The following is a 21634-nucleotide window of genomic DNA, read 5'->3' as shown; positions in this document are numbered from 1 at the left end:
GTAAGACTCAAACTGGGAACCCCCTGAAACTACTTTTTACTTTCAGTTTCAGTGGCAAAATCTTTGGCCTGTGCTAGATACACTCTCACACCCTAGTCCACTGCCCTCAGGTCGCCACCCTCCACCTCACCCCCACCCCCCAAAGCTCCCTTTCCCCGACTTCTAAAATTTTATAAGTAGTGCAAGCCTTACTAGAATCCTAAAAGCACATGAAATTCCTATCTTAACTTTCTGTTCAATTGCGGGCTCCTTCTGCAGCCCATCCAAAAGGCAAATAGCCAGCAGTGCGCATTATTACAACCGCTATGTCCGCCATCTGTGTATGAACCTCTCTGCACATCTCTCTGTATGAGTACACAACAGTGGCATTCAAAGGCTGTCATTCAGTCGAGGGACTCTGCAGACATTGTGTGTTCTACTCAAGAACAAAGCTAAAGAGGTTTACGAATGGCTGCAGGACCTGAAGATTGTGTTTCAGCCTTGATATGCCGTTTGGAAACAATGTGCTACTGTTTAACGGCGTGAACCAAATTTCTGCTCATGGGAAGAAGGGACAAACTCTCCACAAAAGCTGACAAAGCAGGAAGAACAGGATGACTGAGCTTTTAGATTAAAACTACCGGGGGCGTCTGAACTCTTATGGCTGGTGATGGAAGTAACAGTTTCCATAATATGGCCAAGTGATCAGATGTATGCCGCTTAGGTAAGAAAGAGACCATCGCCTACTTTTTCCTACTGGGAATGGTACTGGAGCCAGGGGGCTACATTTTTGTTTCCTTTGAGGTTTTCTTTAATCGTTCTTTTATGACATCTTCTGAAAAAAAAAAAAAAAAAGAAAGAAAGAAACCCTAATGAACCAAACCCACAAACATTGAAATTTTGCTTGACCTTGACTTTATTTAACTATCTCTAGGATTTCTTGCTGTTTCTAATGTTTGAGGTTTTCCTTAGCCTGGTTTAAGATTGCTACCTCACACCACTTTTAGAAGCCAGCGACGTCTGTTGGAAAGGAGAGGTGACAACCTCAGAGGCACTGAGGAGGCCCAGGGGATGTGCAGCCCATCCTAGACCAGGAACAAGTGCAACGCAGGTCTACCGTGCATGCATGAAATTATCATGCTCAGAATTAATTGCTCAAAAAAAAAAAAAAAAGTCCCACATGGGCCAATAGTTAAACTTTTCACTTGTTTAACCAAGTTTAAAGAAGTTTATTGGATACATTTTAATTAGAAGTGACAAGAAGGGTCTTCAACAGATGATACGGAAGTTTAAAGAGAAAAACTAAGAAGGGATTTCCCATGTATCGTTAAATGGTGAAGTTTCCTTTTGGAAAACACCGTCTGCCTCATAAAGTGCATCTTTGTTTCTTTGAGAAAATAAGAGGTGTATGAGTTTGAACATGAAAGAGAACTACCTCAGTCAAAGCAATTCTAGGAGGTAAATTTTGCTTGTCCTCCCTTCTACCCTCAGTGCCTCAGTACACTCTTCCAATTACACTTATTCAAAAATTATCCAACCATGGCCGAGCACTATAGACTCATAAAATACAACAGTAGCGCAAAAACAAATTTAACGCCACTAATCGAAACGGCTTCCCACTTTCCGATGTAATCTGAGCAGTAGATTCCAGGTGATTTGGTGTATTTTAAAATTTATGCCATTAAAAATGACAGTTTCATCTTTAATGAGGTGTGTATCAACTGTCCGTTGCTTTTTAATGGGAAACTTTGCATATCCGTGATATCTCATGAACATATTTGTCTTTATTTTCTAAAATTAGCTTTCTCATGCCCTCCCCACGGAAGCAGGCATTCAGCAGTAAAGCCGCCTACTTGAAACATCCTTGTTTAATATGGTTCAGTGGGTGCCAAGCATGTAGGTAGAAAGCCTTGATATTCATTGGGCCACGTAGAAGTGAGGGATTAGCCTTCTGAGAACTGCAAATTCATAATTAACTACAGAGAAGTACTTTATGTTGCCCATTTATAACAATTATTCAAATAATTGTATTCATCAGTCTTTATACAATGGATAAAGCTAATTAAAAATAGGAACACTTTCGGCCAATCAGATTTCAGGACAGACGGATAGCATCCCTACTCAGTTGCCTCTATAATTGAGTGCCTTACTCATTACTTTTCCTTTTGTTGCCTAAATCTATAGTTTGGGAAGATCCGTAGACTCAAACCCTCCCATTTCTAATTGGCACCTGCCCTTGAATATTGGCACCCATGGTTCACAATGGAAATTCTTCCTCCAAGAGCTGACACGATGGCCTCCTTTCACACCACCAGCCTGGCTATCAATATTCACTTGGCTTCTTTATAAAACGACTTACAAAACCTAAGCTTTTATTGACCATTTCTACATGATTATTTCTGTTACTTTGGGTTGTTTTTTGTATTTTGTTTTTTAAACCAGTGCAATCAGTTTGACATTGCTTGTTTCCAGAGCATTCGTTTCATGCTCTGGTTGGTAGTTCACTGAGCATTACTCCCACATCATTCATTCAGCAAATGCTTGCTGAGACTATACTCCGTGCTTGGCTATAGAGAAGGGAAGGATGAAAACTAAAGACCCGCCCCTCTCCCCAACGTCCTTGCGGTTTCATAGGCCCACAAATATTCTTCCAGAGTGACAAATCCCATTAGAGAAGCAGACCCAGAGCCATCAGACTGGACTTTGAGCAGAACGTCAAGGAACAATGAATGGAGGCCTCCTTAGATTGTCTCGTATCTTGGTGGCTCTTGATCTTCCTCAAAGGAGCAAATAAAGCATGAGGAAATGGAATCCCACCCCTAGCCAAGCCTCCTGTTGTTTATCTACCTCCCACTCCCCCTCCTTTGATTCAGATCAGAGCTAGCTGAGAGCTGGCCCAGCTGGCCAACGTTGCTGGTGGCTCGGTGTGGACCATTCAAGCCCTCCCCCGCCTCCCCCCCAGCCCCAGATTAGCTCCTGGCCTAACTGCTTTCTCAGCTTTGAGGGTTTCATTTTTCAGGCATACCACTGATTTTTTTTTTTAAATTCTCCTTTTTAAAAAGTCATTTTGCGAATCAGATTTTCTGATGAAGACATAACCTGCAATCTGTAGTTAGCAGATGCTGTACCATTTTGAAATAAGTGATCCAAGATCGTCATAAATTGATAATGAAATGTATTTGTCAGTATTGGCAAAGGATTTCAATTTACGGGAAAATGTGAAATAAAACTTACATACAGCAGTATGTAACCTCTAACTGTATTTGTATTCAAGGGCCATGTCAGAGCATTGACGGTTAACAATCAGGCTTTATTTTTTTTTTCTTTTTGCATGCTGTTATGAATGAGTGATTTTAAACATTCACCTTCATGTTTCATGTGCTTTGAAAGCGGAGACTGAGGAATCTTTCTGCCTTGATTGTGTATCAATAACAAAATGAAATGATTGGAGAAATGTACTTATGGATTAATGCATTCAAGCTATCCAAAAAAGAGAAAGATAGCAAGAGATTTGGCTCATGTTTTTTTTTTTTAAGAAATTCATCCTCAGTTCTGAAGTGTTTTGTTTATGTCCCTTGAGGAATGAAAAGAAAAACGATTTGTTTTTACTTGTAAGGCCTTACTCAGTTGCCCAATTCCGCAGAAGAACTGGACAGTGAGGACCTCTCAGGTAAGGGCTAGTCATTAGGTAAGGCACTGCGGTGTCCAACCTGTGCGTGCTCTGTCCACTTCTACAAAATGGCCATTTGGTTTCCCGGGCAGTTAATTAGCAATTGTGGATTTTGAGATAAAAGGAAAACAAATTTTTATTAACACTCTCTTCCTCCTCGCCCCCTTCTTTTTCTGGTGCTAGTGGCATGTATATTTCCGACGGGGACTGAGGGGGTCTGTGCAAGGGAGGGCAGCTCATCATTGGATTGTACGAAAGCCACTGTTTTCCGTGGCGTAAAATACTTTCTATGCTCTGGCTGTATAACGGTTCGAGAGAAATGTTTTGCATTCCAAGCAGTTTAAAGATGTTGGATTATGAGAGAAGATCTTCCTTTTAAAAAGAAAAAAAAATCCTATTGACCATCTACTTCTGTAGAATAGACTAGAAAAGCCACACGTCATAACGATCTTAGAGGCGGGGGGAGGGGAGGGGGCAGGGAGGAAGGGGGGGCCATTGTTTTGTCACACACCATGATGTAAACTAATTATCCACCTCAGACCTTTTTCACAGCACACTGAGCTCTTGCAAAAGTAGGTTTCATGCTTGATTCCAGGATTTAGGTGTTACTAATCCAGAATAAGAAGCATATCCTAAAAGGGGTGGGGGGGGGTGCAGGAGGAGATTCAAAATGGTCAGAGCTAAACAGTTACATGAGCTACCGTGATGTTCTGGGGCTTCCCTGCCAACCAGCTACAGCCCCTTCAGCATTTCGATCGGTTAATTCCTAATAAATCAGTAAGGAAGCCCCCTTCCTCCTCATCACGGTGATGGAGGCACCAAGGCAGAGGGCTACAGATGCTGACTCAAGCCTTTGGAAGGAAGGGGTCCATATTGCCCCTTGTTGAAGAGACTTCACTTCCGCTCCCTTGAATAGTTAATTGCGAGGTGATGGTCCCTGACTGCGGGTTTCACCCAGCGAGAAAATCAGAGCCACCTAGTCTTTCCAAGTGCAGAGTTTTCGCCTCTTAGGAGCTTCCATCAAACCTAGAAAACAGGGTGGGTGCCTTTATTTTTCGACGTAGCATGTCCCAGCTTGAGCTTAGCTGTCAGATTTTCCCACCGAGTGGAAGCTCCAAGAGGCCGTGTTGGGTTTGTTCACTGCCGCATGCCTGTCGTGTAGCAGGCACTCAGTTGATACTTGTTGGATGAATAAGTTCCAAATCCTAGTGAATTCAGATAAATAACTGGAAGATTAGAGAGACAGCCAGCCCATCAAGGGAGGGTTTCATTTTTGCCCATATGGGTGGGGTATTTAGAGAAATTGCAAAAAACATTACCCCGCTTAAAAGAAGAGATAAGTCCTGCTCCTTGCCTGGAATGTAAGGGAGAGAGTGGGGAGAAGTGGAAGGACTCTCTCATTTTTTTTTTTTTAAAGATTTTATTTATTTGTTTGACAGAGAGAGATCACAAGCAGGCAGAGAGGCAGGCAGAGAGAGAGGAGGAAGCAGGCTCCCTGCTGAGCAGAGAGCCCGATGTGGGACTCGATCCCAGGACTCTGAGATCATGACCTGAGCTGAAGGCAGTGGCTTAACCCACTGAGCCACCCAGGCGCCCCTTGCCTGGAATGTAATGCTATCTGTAAGCAATCTGCTCTCGGGTCGTGTCCTGACCCTAAAGAGCACAGGTGACCCCACGGCCCTGGCAAGGGGAACTTCTCAAGGATCCCAAGAAAGGACTGAGTCCTCACGGGCCTGACCCCTCTTGGTGGCATCGTCACCTGAGTGTCACCGAGATGGGCAAAGGGAATTTTTCTCCTCGTTAGGAAAGCGGGACCACATCAGCCATCCACCCGTTCCGCAAGCATCATCAGTTAAGGAACCACTCCGGGTCTCTAAGTCCTGCACCAAGTCAGATGCGGTCTTGCTGCAGTTCTATCCATCACGCCGGAGTCAGGAGCAGTAAACCAACAACTGTTTGTGCTCCTAATAATTCGGTTAAATGAATAATTATGTCGTTCCCCCACCCCCACCCCCTCTGCGGACGCCGCAGTCCTGGGTTGCTTGGGAGCCATAAGTCATGTAGAACACTGATGATCTATCAGGCCGGGCTCGGGCTGCCTTTGCATCTGGTTTGATGAACTAATCAAAAACTGATTAGCACCTTTGTTCAAAGGGGATGCTGATTAATCAATTACTATTGATTGTGAGCTTGGCTTCCCTCAGCAGCAAAGAGACATCCGAAGGGGGAGGAAAAAAAAAAAATACAACCAATAAAAATTGAGCAGCTGTCATAGTGTTTAAATTTATTAAAACAAAATACATTATTTTTTATGAAGCTGTCTTGAAATGGGTCACTGAAGGGGAGCATATTGATTGAGAAAGGATGAACTTCTCAAATTTCTGTAGCCTAGAGACTGAATTCAATTATAATACAAGACAAACAGGTTAACACCCGTCTTAAGCAGTCCATCAATAAATTAGAGTAGGTGTTGCGCATTTCATGCTAAACTGTGGTAATGAATAATATTACCATCCATTCCCTTTTCCATCTGGGTGGAAATTTCAGCCTTTCCTTATTACCGATAGATGCTATATCCTGCATTTCCTTAGAAATAGCGAAGGTCTCTCTTCTGCCCACTCCCCCCATTCACCGCTGCTACCTGAGCTAATGACAGTTTCATAAGCAACATATGGCACTCCGTCCTCACCCAGCAGAGCAAGTTGCCCAGCTGATCCTCCTCTTTAATCTGCATTAAAAAAATTATGCTTGTGTGTAGTTCGGTGATTTAATAATTGGCAGACCTGGAGAGCTCTTCCAGTCCTACTTTGAACCCTTTCATTTACTTTTTTGGGTGTTAACATTATTGACAATGGGCCCATAAGAGTTTTGAATTGTTTTATCAATTACATCTGCTGCTTCCTGGTGACAGCTGGTGGTTATTGCCGCCCGTGTGGAATAGAATAGCTTTAAGCATATTTATCCTTCGATTTTGTTTTAAAACTTTTTTAAAAATGTCTGCACTGCCTCCCTCCTTTCAGCAATGGAAAGGTCTTTGGGGACTCTTCAGCCGAGTGCCTTGGTAAATACACATTGTGCCAGAGAATGGCCCTCGGGCACTATCAGAGCAGTCCATCAGTCTTGTGCTTCTGAAGCGGAGGCACTGACGAGAAATTCCAGAGCTGTCATGCTTCCCCCAAACATGTTTTCAACTCTTGCTCTACAAATGAGAAAGCGATCTAGAAAAATCCCACATCTCCCTCACAATCTGTAGAAGAGTGTGGGCAGAGGGTAAACCCTAAATGGCTCTGATAATCCGTGCCAGGCATGATAGAAGATTCTGGGTGGGCCAGCTGGCATCCCCTGAATGATTTCTGAAGGAGACAGCGGTTCACAATACAGTCTAAATGTGGATAATAGAAGCACATCAAGCCCTTTGGATCCCGATGGTCAGCTCTGGGGTGGGGGGCGGGCTCTGTGACCATCTGGTCCTTGTGAAGGTCCTCAGAGTCGGCTGAACTTGCTGGAAATGTGTGTGGAAAAACTCAATAGACAGAACATTGAGGGTGGGGGGGGCAGTCCTCCTTGCCCTCACTGACTCGCAATAACGATGATAAAGAAAAACCAGCTGGGCTGTGTAGACAAGTTCTAAGTATGGCTTGTAAATCAAGTGTAGTGGTATTTAGCTTGTATACAGTTCTTTTCAGCTTAGAAAAGTCTTTCACAGATGATCTCATTTGCTCTTCACTGGGCACCGCTGTTGGAGCTCCTGTATGTGCTAGACCCTGGGCCGGGCACCAGGCATGCAGCGTGAACAACACCGACCAAGAGTGCTGTGGCGATCACACCGCTGGCCCCCGCACTCATAGCTACTTTCTAGTGGGGAAGCCAGGCTCACGACAACGAGATAATGGCGGACAGGGACAAATGTTGTAGAAAAAATTAAAGCGGGTAGAGTGGGCACGAGTGACTGGGACCAGGAAGAGACAGAAGCCAGTTTAGGGCAAAAGCTCCCCACAGAAGGCCACTGGGACAGGGCGAGGGAGCCAGCCCTGGGAGCGTTTTCCTGAGTGGAAAAACCCAGGTTGAATGATTTATTCAAGAGGCAGAGTCAGAATTTGAATGTGCGGGTCTTCGGACCTCTGCAGGAAACAGAGACTAGTTTAAGAGTTTTCCCTCCACCGTGAACGCCACGCTTCCTCTGTTCTGGGCTCTTCTCGGGAATCCTTTCCCTCTTAGACCCCTTTCAATTCAGTGTGTGCATCCAGGGAATGAGGAGGGGAAAGCTAGCCTCTCTGGAGCCCATCAGGGGCAGAACCACGTGCTGAATGACCTGGAAAAAGATCTCTTCTGGCATCAACTCAAGCTTTTTCTCCTTCGAAGAAGGCCATTGCCTCAGATGATTTTGGTGCCATTGTCCAACACTGTCTGAAATTCTGGGATCAGTTTCCCACTGAGATGATCCTATAGGCTGTGGGAAAGTTTGGGGTCACAAAATTTAAAACGTGTAGAGTTCCTGATTTTAAAATTCTGTTGAACACAAGGCAATAGACAGAAGCTCGCCTCAGGTCTTGTGGCAGCTTGGCCACAGCGCTCCCAGGATGGGAGTTTGAAGGTCATTGAATTGCTGATCTTCCCATAATCCAACATGCTACTGTTTCCCTCGTGGGGAGGAAGGAGGCCATCAAACAGGAACATTTCCTCCAAACTAGTGAGGCGCCAGGCTATGCCACGAAATGTGAATTCCAGTTCCACAGGTTGGACACTGCCTTGGGGTGACGTCACCATACTCATTAATCCATCTTCCTCACACCCCCAAATGCCTGAGGTCCACAGGAGCATCTTTCTCCAGAAAGAGATTCTAGTGGGAAATGAATGTTTGGAAATACTTTACGACGCTGTCCTCTTTCTCAGCTGTGCACTCTTTGAAGGAGAACTCTGGTTCCATCCTCCCGTGCCTTCCTGTGGCTTCCAAGGGAAAAGGCACTCTCACTTTGAAGTCCTTATTATGAGATGAGTGGAGTGGACTCCTGAGTGTGCCTCCTGGCCTCTGGGGATACGGAGTGTTTGGGAGGACCCCTTCGGGCTCATTAAGGCATTTCTGCTGTTGGGTAAAATAACTAAATCAAGTTATGGGAGGAAAAAATCAGCATAAAAAATATTTGTTCTCAGTATTTAGCTGACAATAAATACTTCCAGTCTACATGCTCAGATGGGACACCTGGGTCATGACCTGGCCCAGGTGGCCTTCAGCCTTGACCCCACAGGGCAGCTGGGCTATCCACAGCCCCAGTGCCCTTCTGCAGAAATGGAAAAGGACCTGGCGACTTCAACTCAGCAAGGGTTTATGGCCGTCTCACAGTCCGAGAGCAGTGCCGAGTGTACAGTTGTGTGTCCGTGCAGCCCTTACTCCCAGAGAGCCGATAAGTATTGGCCTGGCATCCATAATATTAAAAACCTGGAAGAAAGCCCCCCTCAGGCTCTCCTATTGTAGATTTAACTGTGACAGACGCTTACTGCGTGTCCATGATATGCCAAGCCCTGGCCCAGAGAGGCATTCTCCCATTCCACATGCTGGCCTCGCAGACACGACCCTGGGAGGGCATGGCTGTGCTCTGTGGCTCCGAGAGGCTGATTCCCCCCGCCTGCAGTCACAGAGCAGAGGAACAAAGCCCTGTTTGACCCCAGATCCGACCACTATCCCGTGGGCCATACGGGCGAGGAGATCTAACTCTTCTTCGGCTCCCGTCTGGGCCCGTGTGTGGAGGCGCATCTGTAGGCAGTGACCACCTGCGAGAGCCCAAGTCCTCATCACTGAGCAGTGACCATGTACAGCCCGAAGCCTGCGTGCAGAACTTCTCATTTTAAATGAATGCTTACCGAGCTCTCGGTGGCAGGAGGAGGATGCTGACTGCAGTTTTCCTTTAAGTAAGCTTAACGTGGTTCCTTTGAAATGCTCTCAGAGCCACGGTTAACGTTGCTAGAATTCAGTGCAGCTGAAGGGTAGTACTAGCTTTCCGAGCAAGATGCTCTCTGGGAGCGTCGTGATTTTCCTGCCTTGCATTTATTCCTTCCCTTCCCCTTTCTAAGAAGATAGAACAGAAAGGTTATGTTACGTAGAGGCTAGTGTGCTCCGATATATATTAACATCTTAATGGGAAAGCTGTGCATGTACTGTATACATTTACTACTCTCTGACAAGAGAGAATTAAATGTCAGAAGGATTTGTAGCATCTATAATTGAATTGGTGCTGAGAAAAGCAAATCTTAAGGAAGAATAACATATTAGGATTAGCAAATAATGTGGCATTTTGTCAGTGCATGTCATTCAGTGTGTTCCCCTTCGGTAATAAAGTTGTGGTCTTTAAAACACACACTTATTTGTGTTGCCATACAGGGAGCTACAGTAGGGGAATGGGAATGCAGAGCTACAGTTTTCAGGTGGTGCCACTTTTTGTTTGTTTGTTTTGTTTAGTTTTGTTTTGTCTTGGAGGTCAGATTTTGGCTTTGCTTCCGATTTGGAAATCCCCACCAGCAGGCTTTTTCTTTCTCCCTCGTGAGAAGTAGCAAATGACATCATTAAGCGTCCTCTAAGACAGACTGATGCCTACGGGCCTAGGAAGCTGGAGGCAGCATTTCCATTAGAAACACGGATGCTGAGAGTTTTTTAATTAAACGGACTTGTCCGGCAAACCCTCAGCCCAGAACAAAGGCTCAAACCAAACCAAGGGACAGAACTGTTGCAAAAAGTCAAGAGTCTCCACTTTTTTCCAGCTGTTCGTTGGGTATGGAAATGGCAGAAGGGTTGAGCATAGGAATTGCTCAAGACGGAAGCAGACCAGTAGCATTAGAACCCCCACCATGTATTGAATACTAATTTCTAAGGTGAGACCTGAGGTGGTCTGTGGCCTAGGGGAAGAAGAAACAGATGGGTGTAAGAGGAGCCCCAGCTCTCCCGGAGGACGTAGATAGCCTGAGCCAGGGATTTTTGAAAATGGGAAGGTACGCCAACACGGGGTGGCTGTCGTGCCCTCTGCCGTATGTTTGCTCTGTGCATTTATGTTTTAACCGGGTCACACTTCAGCTTCTTAGAGGTCGGGAGCTTGGTGTCCTTTTGGCAAAAGGCCCAGCCCGGGCTGCACGGTGGGCAGGCCACGGTAGCCGTGAGCGTTCTGCCCGGTGACGTCCTCTGCCAGAGTCCCTCTCTGCCAGGAGCTGGTCCGGGACACACAAGCCATGAATCCCTGCCTCTGGCAGCCGAGCCTTCTAGTCTTATCACACATCCAGGATGAAGGCATTCCCCTGGCGGTTTCTGTGAGACGCCCCGTGCCAGGGGGTGAAGTGGTGGCCCCACTTTGTCCCACCAGGACGGTTCTGGCAAGTCGTCTGAGGAGGGAAAGCGAGCAGAGAGGAAGGAGTTCCCTGGGGGTGGGGGAAGGAGCCTGAACTTGGCCCTAGCAATCACTTTTCTTGGCAGGCCCTCGGGAACCCCTGCCTTTAGAACTGGCCCCTTGATGTTGCATGTTGAGGAATGGAGGGAGCCGGGTCATCTGGCCCAAGGTGAAGAGGGCCGAGCAACTGGGGGCTGCCCTCTTGGGAGTCCCTTTGAAATGTTTTTGTCCCTGCAGCTTCTAAGATGCTGACGCGAGCCCAGGGTGGTGCCAGCTCTGGCCCAAGGCGGTAGTCACCAACTTAACATTCTGCGCACAGCTCGGAAACTCTCACCTGGAGCCCAGTTATTCCAGCTTTTTGCCCAAAGAAAAGCCAACTCGCGAATACTAAACAGCTCATGATTGATCTGTCCTTAAAGATACGTACGTATGTCACACTTAGAGCCTCGGACAGGGGTGCAAGAGGGGACAGTCCAGGCAGGCAGGACTGTGCCACAACCGGGAGCCCGCACGGCCCCTCTTCCCAGTGCCCACAGAGCGCCCCGGAAAGCCGGAACCATGGCACCACCGGGCCAGAGGTACTCAACATCGCACGTGAGGGTATTGGGGGTGACACTCGTCACTCCACCCAAACGTGCCGAGATCAAGGCTGGGATAACTTTGATGCTAGCAGCACACACCAAGGAGAAACATGGCGTTTCCTCCACCGGATGATAGGGCCCAGATAGTCCCAGAAATGGGAACACTCTTAGGGACACCTGTTACTTCGTTTCTTTTTTTTTTAAAGATTTTATTTATTTATTTGACACACAGAGATCACAAGTAGGCAGAGAGGAGGAAGCAGGCCCCCTGCCGAGCAGAGAGCCTGATGTGGGGCTCGATCCCAGGACCCTGAGATCATGACCTGAGCCGAAGGCAGAGGATTAACCCACTGAGCCACCCAGGTGCCCCTGTTACTTCGTTTCTTAAAAGCACAAGAAAAAAGACCTTCTGAACCCAAGAGCTATTTACTCGCCTAAGGACGAGGCGTGTTTCTAAGTGCTTTCCTTGCCCACGTGTCCTTTCAGGGTAGAAGCCGGGGGCAGCTGTGGAGTCTGGCTCTTTGGTTTCCTTCTCTGCGTGATTCAGAAAAAGGGAGGATACCTCCCCAGGGACGTTGGTGGCACCTCAAAGTGAAAAGGTCTGCACCCTAAGAGGAGCAGGACCTTTGAATGATGGTGAAAGTTACTTTCTTAATACGCGGGCTGGAGCTCTCCCTTGGGGAGCAGAACAGGAAAGGGTGGGCCACTGCGGGACTTGTCAGAGCCACGCTCCTCCTGCAGCCTCCAGCCACTTGCCCACTGCCTCGTGGTGTACAGTCGTGCTGCTGCTCCTCGCCCTGAGCGAGGCCCCAGCCCACAGGTGCAGGCCCTTCTGCCCTCACAGTAACCAGCTTTCACCCTGATCGCCTCCCAGCAGAGGCCAGTCGAAAACGCTCTGCAAACTCTCCCAACAGCCCCCACATGGAAACAAGGGAGGAGTGAGCTGAGGCAAGAAAACATGTTGCTCTTCACAGAGGATGGTGAACCCGGGCTGGGGTGCAGAGAGGTGGTGAGGGGCTCACAGACGGCCGTGTTCCCTTAAAGGAAACCTCAGTTGCTTTCTGTATCCCTCTGCGGTAACTGAAGGCAGGAAAAATGTCTGGGTGATTAACAGGTGGTAGTAAACTTTCTTATCAAGTGAGTATCACGGGATAGTGGGAGAGATTACCCTTTCGGGCGGGGAAGGTCACTAGAACCCAAGTACTGAATGTGCGCAAGGTACGGGGGCGACTAGGCACCACTGACCCCATTGAGCCCGAAGTTCATGGGGAGCAAAGATCCAATGAAGAGTTCGGGCTAAGGAAATGAATCTTGCAGATACGCAGCCCATGAGGTGTTTTGTGGATAACAGCTTCTCTGTCTCTGGCTTTCTCAGGCTTCTAGAATGTTCCTGTGCCTAGGCATGGAGGAGGCAGTCTTTGAACAGCGGCCACGAGACAGGTTATTTAGGTCTTCCCCAGACAGGTTATTTAGGTCTGTGCCTGGAACCGGGACGGCCTCTTAAAGTTTCTGTCTGCTCTCAGTCTCCCCAGGCTGCTCTCAGCAACCACCCCTCACTTTCCCCTCTCCTCCGTGGCTAGTATGGCTGTTTTCCCTCTCCAAGCCTAAGACCCAGGGAGTCCGTTGAAAGACTCCTATTTTTTCAGTAGGTCTGCAGCTCATGGCAGTTGGAGATTAGTTTGTTTTCATTCCTACAAGATCCCCCATTTTGACAGCTCCCTAAGGAAAACACAACTTCCTGGCTTTTCTGTTGCTCCCTCTTCCCACCAGCGATGCTGACTCTGTGCAATTGGGCGAGAGTCTCCGGGGTGTGAATTGCTCTCCTCCGACAGATCCCTGTGTCAAGGGCCCCCCACCCCAGGGGGAGCGCCCCCCTCCCACAAGCTGTGTTGTCTCTAAAAGAAGAAGTTTCCACTCTGCCCCGACGAGATGACTTTCAGGACACAGAGGCTGTTGCCTCCGCAGTAGGCAACAATTTTGGCCGAGGAGGGCGATTCGTCTCCACCACGTTTCAAGTTGAGCTTATTAGACAGGTTGCTGGAGGGGCTCGCACATCACGGAGCGGGCTAATTGGCTGCAGTGCACTCTGCCTCCAACCCATCTCCCTTCTCCAATTAAACTCCCATCATCCTGTTGTCCTGGGCGACCTGCTGCTGCCTCCGATCTGGCATTTCTGTTTGGGTTGGGATTTTTGGGCTTTTTTGGTCCTCGGAAAGGTAACTTAATGAAACACTTTAACTACTTCATTTTTTTTTTAATTTAAACTCTTTTAATTAAAGCACTTTTCGTGGAACCCTCGGTCACCAGTTCTTTCCCCACATCCTTCAGTACTTAATCTCAGAGCAGAATTGGAAATATCGATAGAAAGTGTAAATCACGCCCTCCTGCTGAAAGCGTTGTATCAGGTTTCGGCTCAAAAGAGCACCATTACCTTTAGCTGTCACGGATCTGTACACTTGATCGATAAACTTCAAATATTATTAGAGGTGGAGGCTTCAGAGATTTGCTCTGTTCTTTGGAGAGAGACAGAGATAAATCTTTCTTAAAAATTGACTTGAATTTGCACTCTCCGTCTTCCTGGTGAAATGCATTTCTCTCAGGCGTCCAGCAACTGCAAGGGGGACAGATTTATAGGGCCATGTGCTGCTTGTACTGAAAGATTTAAATGGTAAATCCTTCACATATGACTTCACAAATCATGTAAAGTTAAAAGATTTTTACCGTTTCTGTTGCTGCTGTGCTTAAATTGTAAGGTACAGCTAGTAAATCATTTTAATGGAGGTGTCGTACTTGACTCAATAAAAAAAAAGACAATGGTTTAGCTTCCACTCCAAAATGTTAATGTATTAATCAACGGGAGAATAATTGTTTTTTACTACATTATAAATCTCGGGTGCCATTAGGACTTCAGCAAGGGGTGATGTAGCCACATTCCTAAATTAAAATTGTTTACACTGCCATACATCCATTCCGCATCGCCATAGCTCATTCTGGGTTCATTTTGGAGTTGTTCCCCAGCCAAACGTGTCATTCCTCCGTCGGAAGAAGACGCCCTGAGGGAGTGATGCTTATAAAGGAAAATTAATTGCCTCGTGAAGTGTTAAATAAATAAAAGGAAACCCGTCTGTGGCAATGGACAATTATTCCTTGCTGTCTGTTTTTTGAAATAGGTTTTTAGGTTTTCGAAGGAGGCTTACTCCCTCGTACATCCTGAATGTAGCAAGCATGTCACCTGTCTTTAGTTTTATAAGCCTTGTTTTATCTCGAGGCGGCTGTGGCTTGTGAGCTCCTTTCCCTATGCTCGTGCCTGGTGGGGAAGAAGTCGCTGGGCAGCTATTGAAAGCTCCCGCCGCCTCCCCTCCAGGGCCCGAGGGTGCCACCCCCAGTGCCCTGGAGTAGCTAGGTGGGCCTCCTGGTTGGGATCTGCAGCAGGACACAGACGGAGGGAACGCTAAGACCAGGCCAGCACCAGACAGACTGTTTCTTCTCTCCCTGGTCCCTTAGTGCTCCTCCGCTGTGTATCACAAAATTGCCTTGCGGGGAGAACAGATCAGTCCGGCACTGGACAGGTCAGTGTGTGCCCTTGGTGTCACCGGATCCACCTGGCTTGTCGCTCTGACTCCTCCATTAGAAAAGAAGGTGACCTCCGATCCGGAGGCAGTGTGGCCAGGGCTGCTGGTGTCTTGCCACGAGCTCTACAGCCCTCTCCCTTTTCTGATTCCGACAGATTCTCGAGCGGGCGAGGAGGGCGCCATCCGAGCGGTGGATCACGCCGTGATCGGCGGCGTCGTGGCCGTGGTCGTGTTCGCCATGCTGTGTTTGCTCATCATTCTGGGCCGCTATTTTGCCAGACATAAAGGTAAGCAAGGTGCTCTGGCAGGCAGAAGGTCTCCCGCCACCACCGCCCCTACCTCTGGGGACTGGACAAGGTTTTCTTCCATGGGCGGTTTCGATTATGTGGTCACACAGCCTGACCGAGGTTTCCCGAAACTGGGAGAGGAAAAAAAACAAAAATCTTAGCAGCTGCTGATGAGGGCTGATGAGCGCTTCTTGATTTGGATTTTTCTCTAAAAGCTTTCTAGACGTGTGATTCTGCACTCCGTAATTGGGCCTGGAGCAAAAATTGTAAAAATAGGGGCCGGGGTGTGAGAGGTGGGGCGTGAACCCCAAAGCAATCGACATGGGAAGAACGTGCCCGAACCCTCTGCTGCTTTTTGGGAAGCAGGTGGACACGCAGTGCTGCCTGGTCCCAAGCTCCGGGGAGGATGGTCACAGCGGCTAGAATACCTCCTTGCTTTGATGTGCTTTAAAAGCCACATAAATATGTATTTTTTAAAAAATTATCAGTGCAATTGATTTAAATTGCCATTAATCATCACACTTATCAGCTGTGCAGCCTGGATGGGCAATCATCTTTTCCAACGCTCCTCCTCTGTGCCTCCATGCTGCTCTGGTCCTCTTTCCCCGCTCTTGGTAATTTATTCTCCCTCTCTTTGTCGGCCCCATCTCTCTCCGCTGTTTTTCTCCAGCTCTGTGCAGTGAGCTTGTGGGGTTTTCCTATAGCATTAACCGCAGCCGCTTACATACCACTGGATCGTAGAATTGGGGTTTGGGGAAGGCCCCCTGAGCCCAGCAATGGAGGCCCAAGGTACTTGAAACCACCTTGAGCACCCACAGTGCTCGTCTCTGTGTTTGGGAACCCTCTGCCCTGCCCAGGAGGCAGCCCGCTGAGCCGAGAACGCCCAGCCTCTTGGCTTGATAGAACCTGGGAGGGGAGGCCAGAGAGCAGGGGTGAGTCGAGTCAGCAGCTGTGGAGAACGAGGGGCCAGAGGAAAGAAAGGGACAGAAGGGGGACATTTGACCGCCTGCCTGCTCAGATTTGTCACGGAGGAAAACCTGAAAATACCACCACTGTATCAGCCTTTTTTTCTCCTTAAGAATCTTCAAGAATATACTGTATCACGGGAGGAGGGCTGTTGGGTGATGGTAGGCGGGACGAGCGCTACCTAGATGTCCTGCTGAGGGGCAGCCCTCATCTCTCTCCGTAAACTCCCGTAAACGGCTGGGACCTGCCGATGAGAGTGTTTCCCCCTTGGAGCATCCTGTGTGTCGTCATTCTCCAGTGGCTGTGTCAATTAGCGAATCCATGAATCCGGGTCCGGGCTAGAGTCACACCTTGAGCAAGACTCACTTGTCCCTTAAGACAGACCCAAAGTCTTGATCCCAGGAATTATGATAACCAGCTGCTTTTCGATCGGGAACCCCACGCTGAAGCGGGAGGCAGAAGACGGTCAGACGTGCCCGTGCGGGCCCCCGCTGACGCACAAGGCAGCCAGGACTCCCACAGACAGGAGGTGGGGGGGGCCGATAAACGAGCTGAGGCGACAGTAGAACATCATCAGGGCCCTAATTCATTAATTGGCTAATTGCTCTTCCTTGCTTTGGTCTTCAACCATGTGCGCGCACATCTCTGGTCATTGGTCCTGGCGTTGACTATTCACACGTCAGTCAGCAGCTCTCCAGCTTTCTGCATTTTTAGCTCCCACTCACGTCTTCTTCTGCCGACACCCTCTGGTCATAATCACTGCTCTAATGTCTCATTTGCTGAATTATATCGCAGCGGTTCAGTTGGAGTGGTGCCTTTGGAACCCCCGGATGCCCATTTGTCTCACCCACCTCGCTCTCTCCTTCCAATTGTTTTTTTCCCCTCTGCTGCCTGCACACCACTTCGGCTGATGATGGCCATAAAGCAAGTTGCCATCTCGGTACCGCTTTGCACAGAGGCCATCAGACAGTCACGGTGATTTACCCCTTCATCTTTCAGGTACATACTTCACTCATGAAGCCAAAGGAGCCGATGACGCAGCAGACGCAGACACAGCTATAATCAATGCAGAAGGAGGACAGAACAACTCCGAAGAAAAGAAAGAGTACTTCATCTAGATCAGCCTTTTTGTTTCAATGAGGTGTCCAACTGGCCCTATTTAGATGATAAAGAGACAGTGATGTTGGAACTTGCGAGAAATTCGTGTGTTTTTTTATGAATGGGTGGAAAGGTGCGAGACTGGGAAGGCTTGGGATTTGCTGTGTAAAAAAAAAATGTTCTTTGAAAGTACACTCTGCTGTGACACCTCTTTTTTTTGTTGTTGGTTGGTTGGGTTTTTTTTGTTGTTGTTATTGTTTTTCTTTTTCGTTTGTTTTTAAGTTTTACTTCTTCCTACCAAGTCAAACTTGGATGCTTGGCTTTAGTTTGAGTAGACTGCAGAAATTCTGTGCCTTGTTTTTTGTTTGTTGGTTGCGTTCCTTTTTTTTTTTTTTTTTTCCCTCTTTTTCCTTTGTGCGCATTTATTTTTCTCCAAAAAATTTTTGGATTTTTTTTTTTTTTTCTAAAATCTCCCATTTTGGAATTTGCCTGCTGGGATTCCTTAGAATCTTTTTTTCCCCTTATTTTGTTATTGTTTTTTCTTTTTTTGTTATTGTTCTTTTTTGAAGAAACTGCTTTCTCTTCAAAGTTCAGTTCCATAAAAGGAGAACCAGCACAGTTTAGATTTCATAGTTCAGAATTTAGTGTGTCCATAATGCATTCTTCTCTGTTGTCGTAAAGATTTGGGTGAACAATGAGGACTCTTTGCTGCTACCCATGTTTCAAATACGTAGAGCAGTGAAGACTAGAAACTTAGACTGTGATTCAGAAAATGTTCTGTTTGCTGTGGAACTACATTACTGTACAAGGTTATCTGCAAGTGAGGTGTGTCACAATGAGATTGAATCTGTCTTTAATTCTGTATCTGTAGACGGCTCAGCATAGATGCCCCACACTGTCCAGAAAGGTTTGGGGGCGGAAAGGGCTCCTCCTTTTTCAATGCCCTAAATGGACCTGACAGGTGAGGTCTGTTCCTTTTATATAAGTGGACAAATTTGAGTTGCCACAGGAGGGGAAGTAGGGAGGGGGGGAAAGCTAGTTCTGCTCTGGTTATTTCTGTTCCAAACGATTCCATCCGCCTTTCCCAATCGGCCATACTTCTCACTAATTTGTAGGTAAAAGCAAGTCCGCGTGGCGTGTGAATGACTGGATGGAACAGGGTTGGTTTTTTGTTGTTTTTTTTTTTTCTTTGTGCTTAGTTAGGAAGGCAGTAGGATGTGGCCTGCATGTACTGTATATTACAGATATTTGTCATGCTGGGATTTCCAACTCAAATCCGTGTGAAACTTTCATTCCTTCAGATTTGGCTTGACAAAGGCAGGAGGTATAAAAGGAGGGCCGATATTGTTCTCACACTGGTCTGCTGTCGATCTCAGTTCTCGAAAGGTCAGAGCAGAGGTGGAAAAACAGCATGTAGGGATTTTCAGTTACTTAATCAAAACTCAAATGTGAGTGTTTTTATCTTTTTACCTTTCATACACTAGCCTTGGCCTCTTTCCTCAGCCTTAAGAACCATCTGCCAAAAATTACTGATCCTCGCATGATGGCAGCCATAGTGCATAGCTACTAAAATAAGTTACCTTGAACATATCTTAGATGGGGAGCCTCGGGAAAAGGTAGAGGAGTCAAGTTACCATTTGCATTTTTTTAAAGCAATGTGGGGATTTTCACTGATACGTCTAGGAAATCTAGAAGTAGTCCCGAAGGACGAAAACTAAAAACTCTTACCATATGTTTTGGTAAGGCTTCCGACTCCAGAATACAGTCCCTATGGAAAGATGGCATCAAAAAAGAGATCTATATATATATAAATATATATTATATAACATTTTCAGTGAGTAATTTTGGATTTTGCAAGGTGCATTTTTACTATTGTTACATTATGTGGAAAACTTACACTGATTTATTTAAGGGGGAAAAAAAGTATCAACTCTTTGTTACTTGAAAGTGTGTTTATTTTTCTTGTCTTTGTTTTAACCTTTGATAGAACCATTGCAATATGGGGGCCTTTTGGGAACGGACTGATATGTAAAAGAAAATCCATATTGAGCAGCATTTTGTTTTCCCCCCTCCTATCCCTAGGCACTTAACCAAGACAAAAAGTCACAACGAACATCCATTTCTCAATGAATTTTATAACGTGCAGCTCTATTCCGAGCCCTTAGCACCCATTCTGAGCATAGTATAACCGCATCAAAGGGTGAGAACCATTTAGCATGTCGTTGAAAGGTCTTTTCAGTTGTTCTTTTTAGGGGGAAGAAAAAAAAAAAAGCCTACCATTGCTCTCAAAATTGGCATCTCATTTTTGGGACCTCCCATCTTTGTTTTGAAAAGTGTACAGTAGTGCAGTGTTCCTGATGTAACTTTATGGCTTACAATGTTGACATGTCTCAGGTTCATGTGTTTCGATTGGTGTTTTCCGTCTCAGGTAGATTGCAAAGTGTAGGCCCCACACATTGGAAAAGAAAAAAAATAAATAAATAAAAATAAAGCAAAAACAGGAAATTATGGGTTTTAGTTGTATATTGGTTTATGTATTTTTTCTTAAGTATACAGTGCACTGTTTGAAATGTATTGTTGAGTATTACTTTGTACAGGTTGATCACTTTTTTTAGAGTGAAGAAAGAACAAACTTGTTTTTTGTGTTTTTTAAAGGAATATAAAATAATGAAGGATGTATAATTGATGCCAAATAAGCTTGTTCTTTAGTCACACCGACGTCTTATTTTTCCCTTTAGGCCAGTTCTGTTTTTAAGGTGTACATGAACAATGTTATGGTGTAAGAAATTCCATATCCATATGTTCCCATTCGCATTTTGTATTGGTTCATGTATACCATTTTTACAAAAAAAAAAGAAAAAAAAAAGAAGTACTATAAAATATCTGTCTTCTTAATAAAAAAAAATTAATGTTACGAAGTGATCCTTTACTCTCTTTATGGACTTCTTACGGACGCTGGGGCGCGAGAGAAGAGATGGGGGCCCGGGTCCAGCTTCCTCCCCAGGGTCGGGCGTGGAGCCTGCCGGAGGCGGGCAGTAAGAGCCTGGAGAGGCTGCCGGCCGGGGCTGCAAACTGCTGTCTCTCTCCTCCGCTCACCCTCCCTGCCCTTGCTCTCTTCTCCCCCACTCTGCACAGGTGGGCCAGGTTGTTTGGCCTCGTGGACTCAGCGATTCGTGCAGGTGCGCGCCGGGCAGTGATGGGCCAGCTGGGAGGGCCCCCGCCGCCGCTAATTCGCCTCCGCCCGCCCTCCCTCCCCCTTCACCCGCCACCCCCACCAACTTCCCTGTGTTGGCTGCTCCACCTGTCTCTGCCTTCGGGATTTCGTGTCTTAACAGTTCATTCTGCCTTCTTCATTTCAAGCGCTCTCTCCTGTAACGCAAGGGATGGTCCGCAGGGGACGTGCGCGGCCACCTGCGGGAGCCGGTTCTCACTGGCTGCTTAGGCACGCGGACTTCAGGACAGGCGCACAGCAGGATCCCGTGCGCTGTTGCCCCCCTTGCCTTGCAGGCCCAAGTGAGCAATGACTGCACTTCATGGTGACTGATCTCACAAATCAGCGGATAATGTGAGCAGCCCCAAACCGCCCTTGGCCCAGCTGGGGCGGAGCTTCCTTTTCTCTCTCTCTCTCTCTCTGGGGCAGGTACTGCGGAGAGCTCAGCCGAGGAAGGAAAGGTAAGCTCCCAAAAAGTCCAAGGCTGTGCATCTCACTCCTCCGGCCTGGTCTTGTCTCTTGCCTATCTCTGTACAAATCAGCGGATCGGATACACAGTTTCCCGGCGTCTGCTGTGTGTTCCTGTTGTGATATACACCGAGAAGTGTGTGACAGTCGCGGGAGACTAGCCAGGGTGTCCGTCCCACCCATGTGAAACTGGGCCTCAGACCTGGGGGCCCTGCCAAATGATGGTTAAGGAGCTCCCAGAGCCCTGGGGGAATTTCTTGGAGAAGGGAAACAGGCTGGAGAGTCAAGACAGCTTCCTGGAGGAGCTGGAGTCCCAGGGGGCCCGAAAGCATGGGTTAGAATCGAGGGAATGGTAGCCGAAGGCGCCGAGGGCAGTAAGCCCAGCCAGCCTGCTGGCCTGGGGTGGGAGGAAAAAGCAAGCCAGATGAGACT

The 21634-nt window shown here is 47.2% G+C and overlaps 1 protein-coding gene across 9 annotated transcripts in view; it reads left to right on the top strand.

Annotated features, from left to right (window-relative positions):
• CADM1 (cell adhesion molecule 1) overlaps positions 1-20445 on the top strand; it is a 325193-nt gene extending 304748 nt beyond the window's left edge. For 5 of the 9 annotated variants that reach the window (XM_059181432.1, XM_059181404.1, XM_059181450.1 and 2 more), the window contains 3 exons: positions 3596-3649; positions 15328-15459; positions 17425-20445. In XM_059181432.1, the coding sequence (XP_059037415.1) occupies positions 3596-3649; positions 15328-15459; positions 17425-17543 (305 nt within the window). In that variant the 3' untranslated portion in view covers positions 17544-20445. The remainder of the gene's footprint in view (positions 1-3595; positions 3650-15327; positions 15460-17424) is intronic. The other 4 variants (XM_059181474.1, XM_059181468.1, XM_059181422.1 and 1 more) reach the window with 1 other exon arrangement.
• Positions 20446-21634: the final 1189 nt, after the last annotated feature.

The sequence above is a fragment of the Mustela lutreola genome, chromosome 1 (genome assembly GCF_030435805.1).
Source record: "Mustela lutreola isolate mMusLut2 chromosome 1, mMusLut2.pri, whole genome shotgun sequence".
NCBI classification, from domain to species: Eukaryota; Metazoa; Chordata; class Mammalia; order Carnivora; family Mustelidae; genus Mustela; species Mustela lutreola.
The sequence above is the reverse complement of the archived record's forward strand: the minus strand, read 5'-3'. Positions and strand labels throughout refer to the sequence as shown.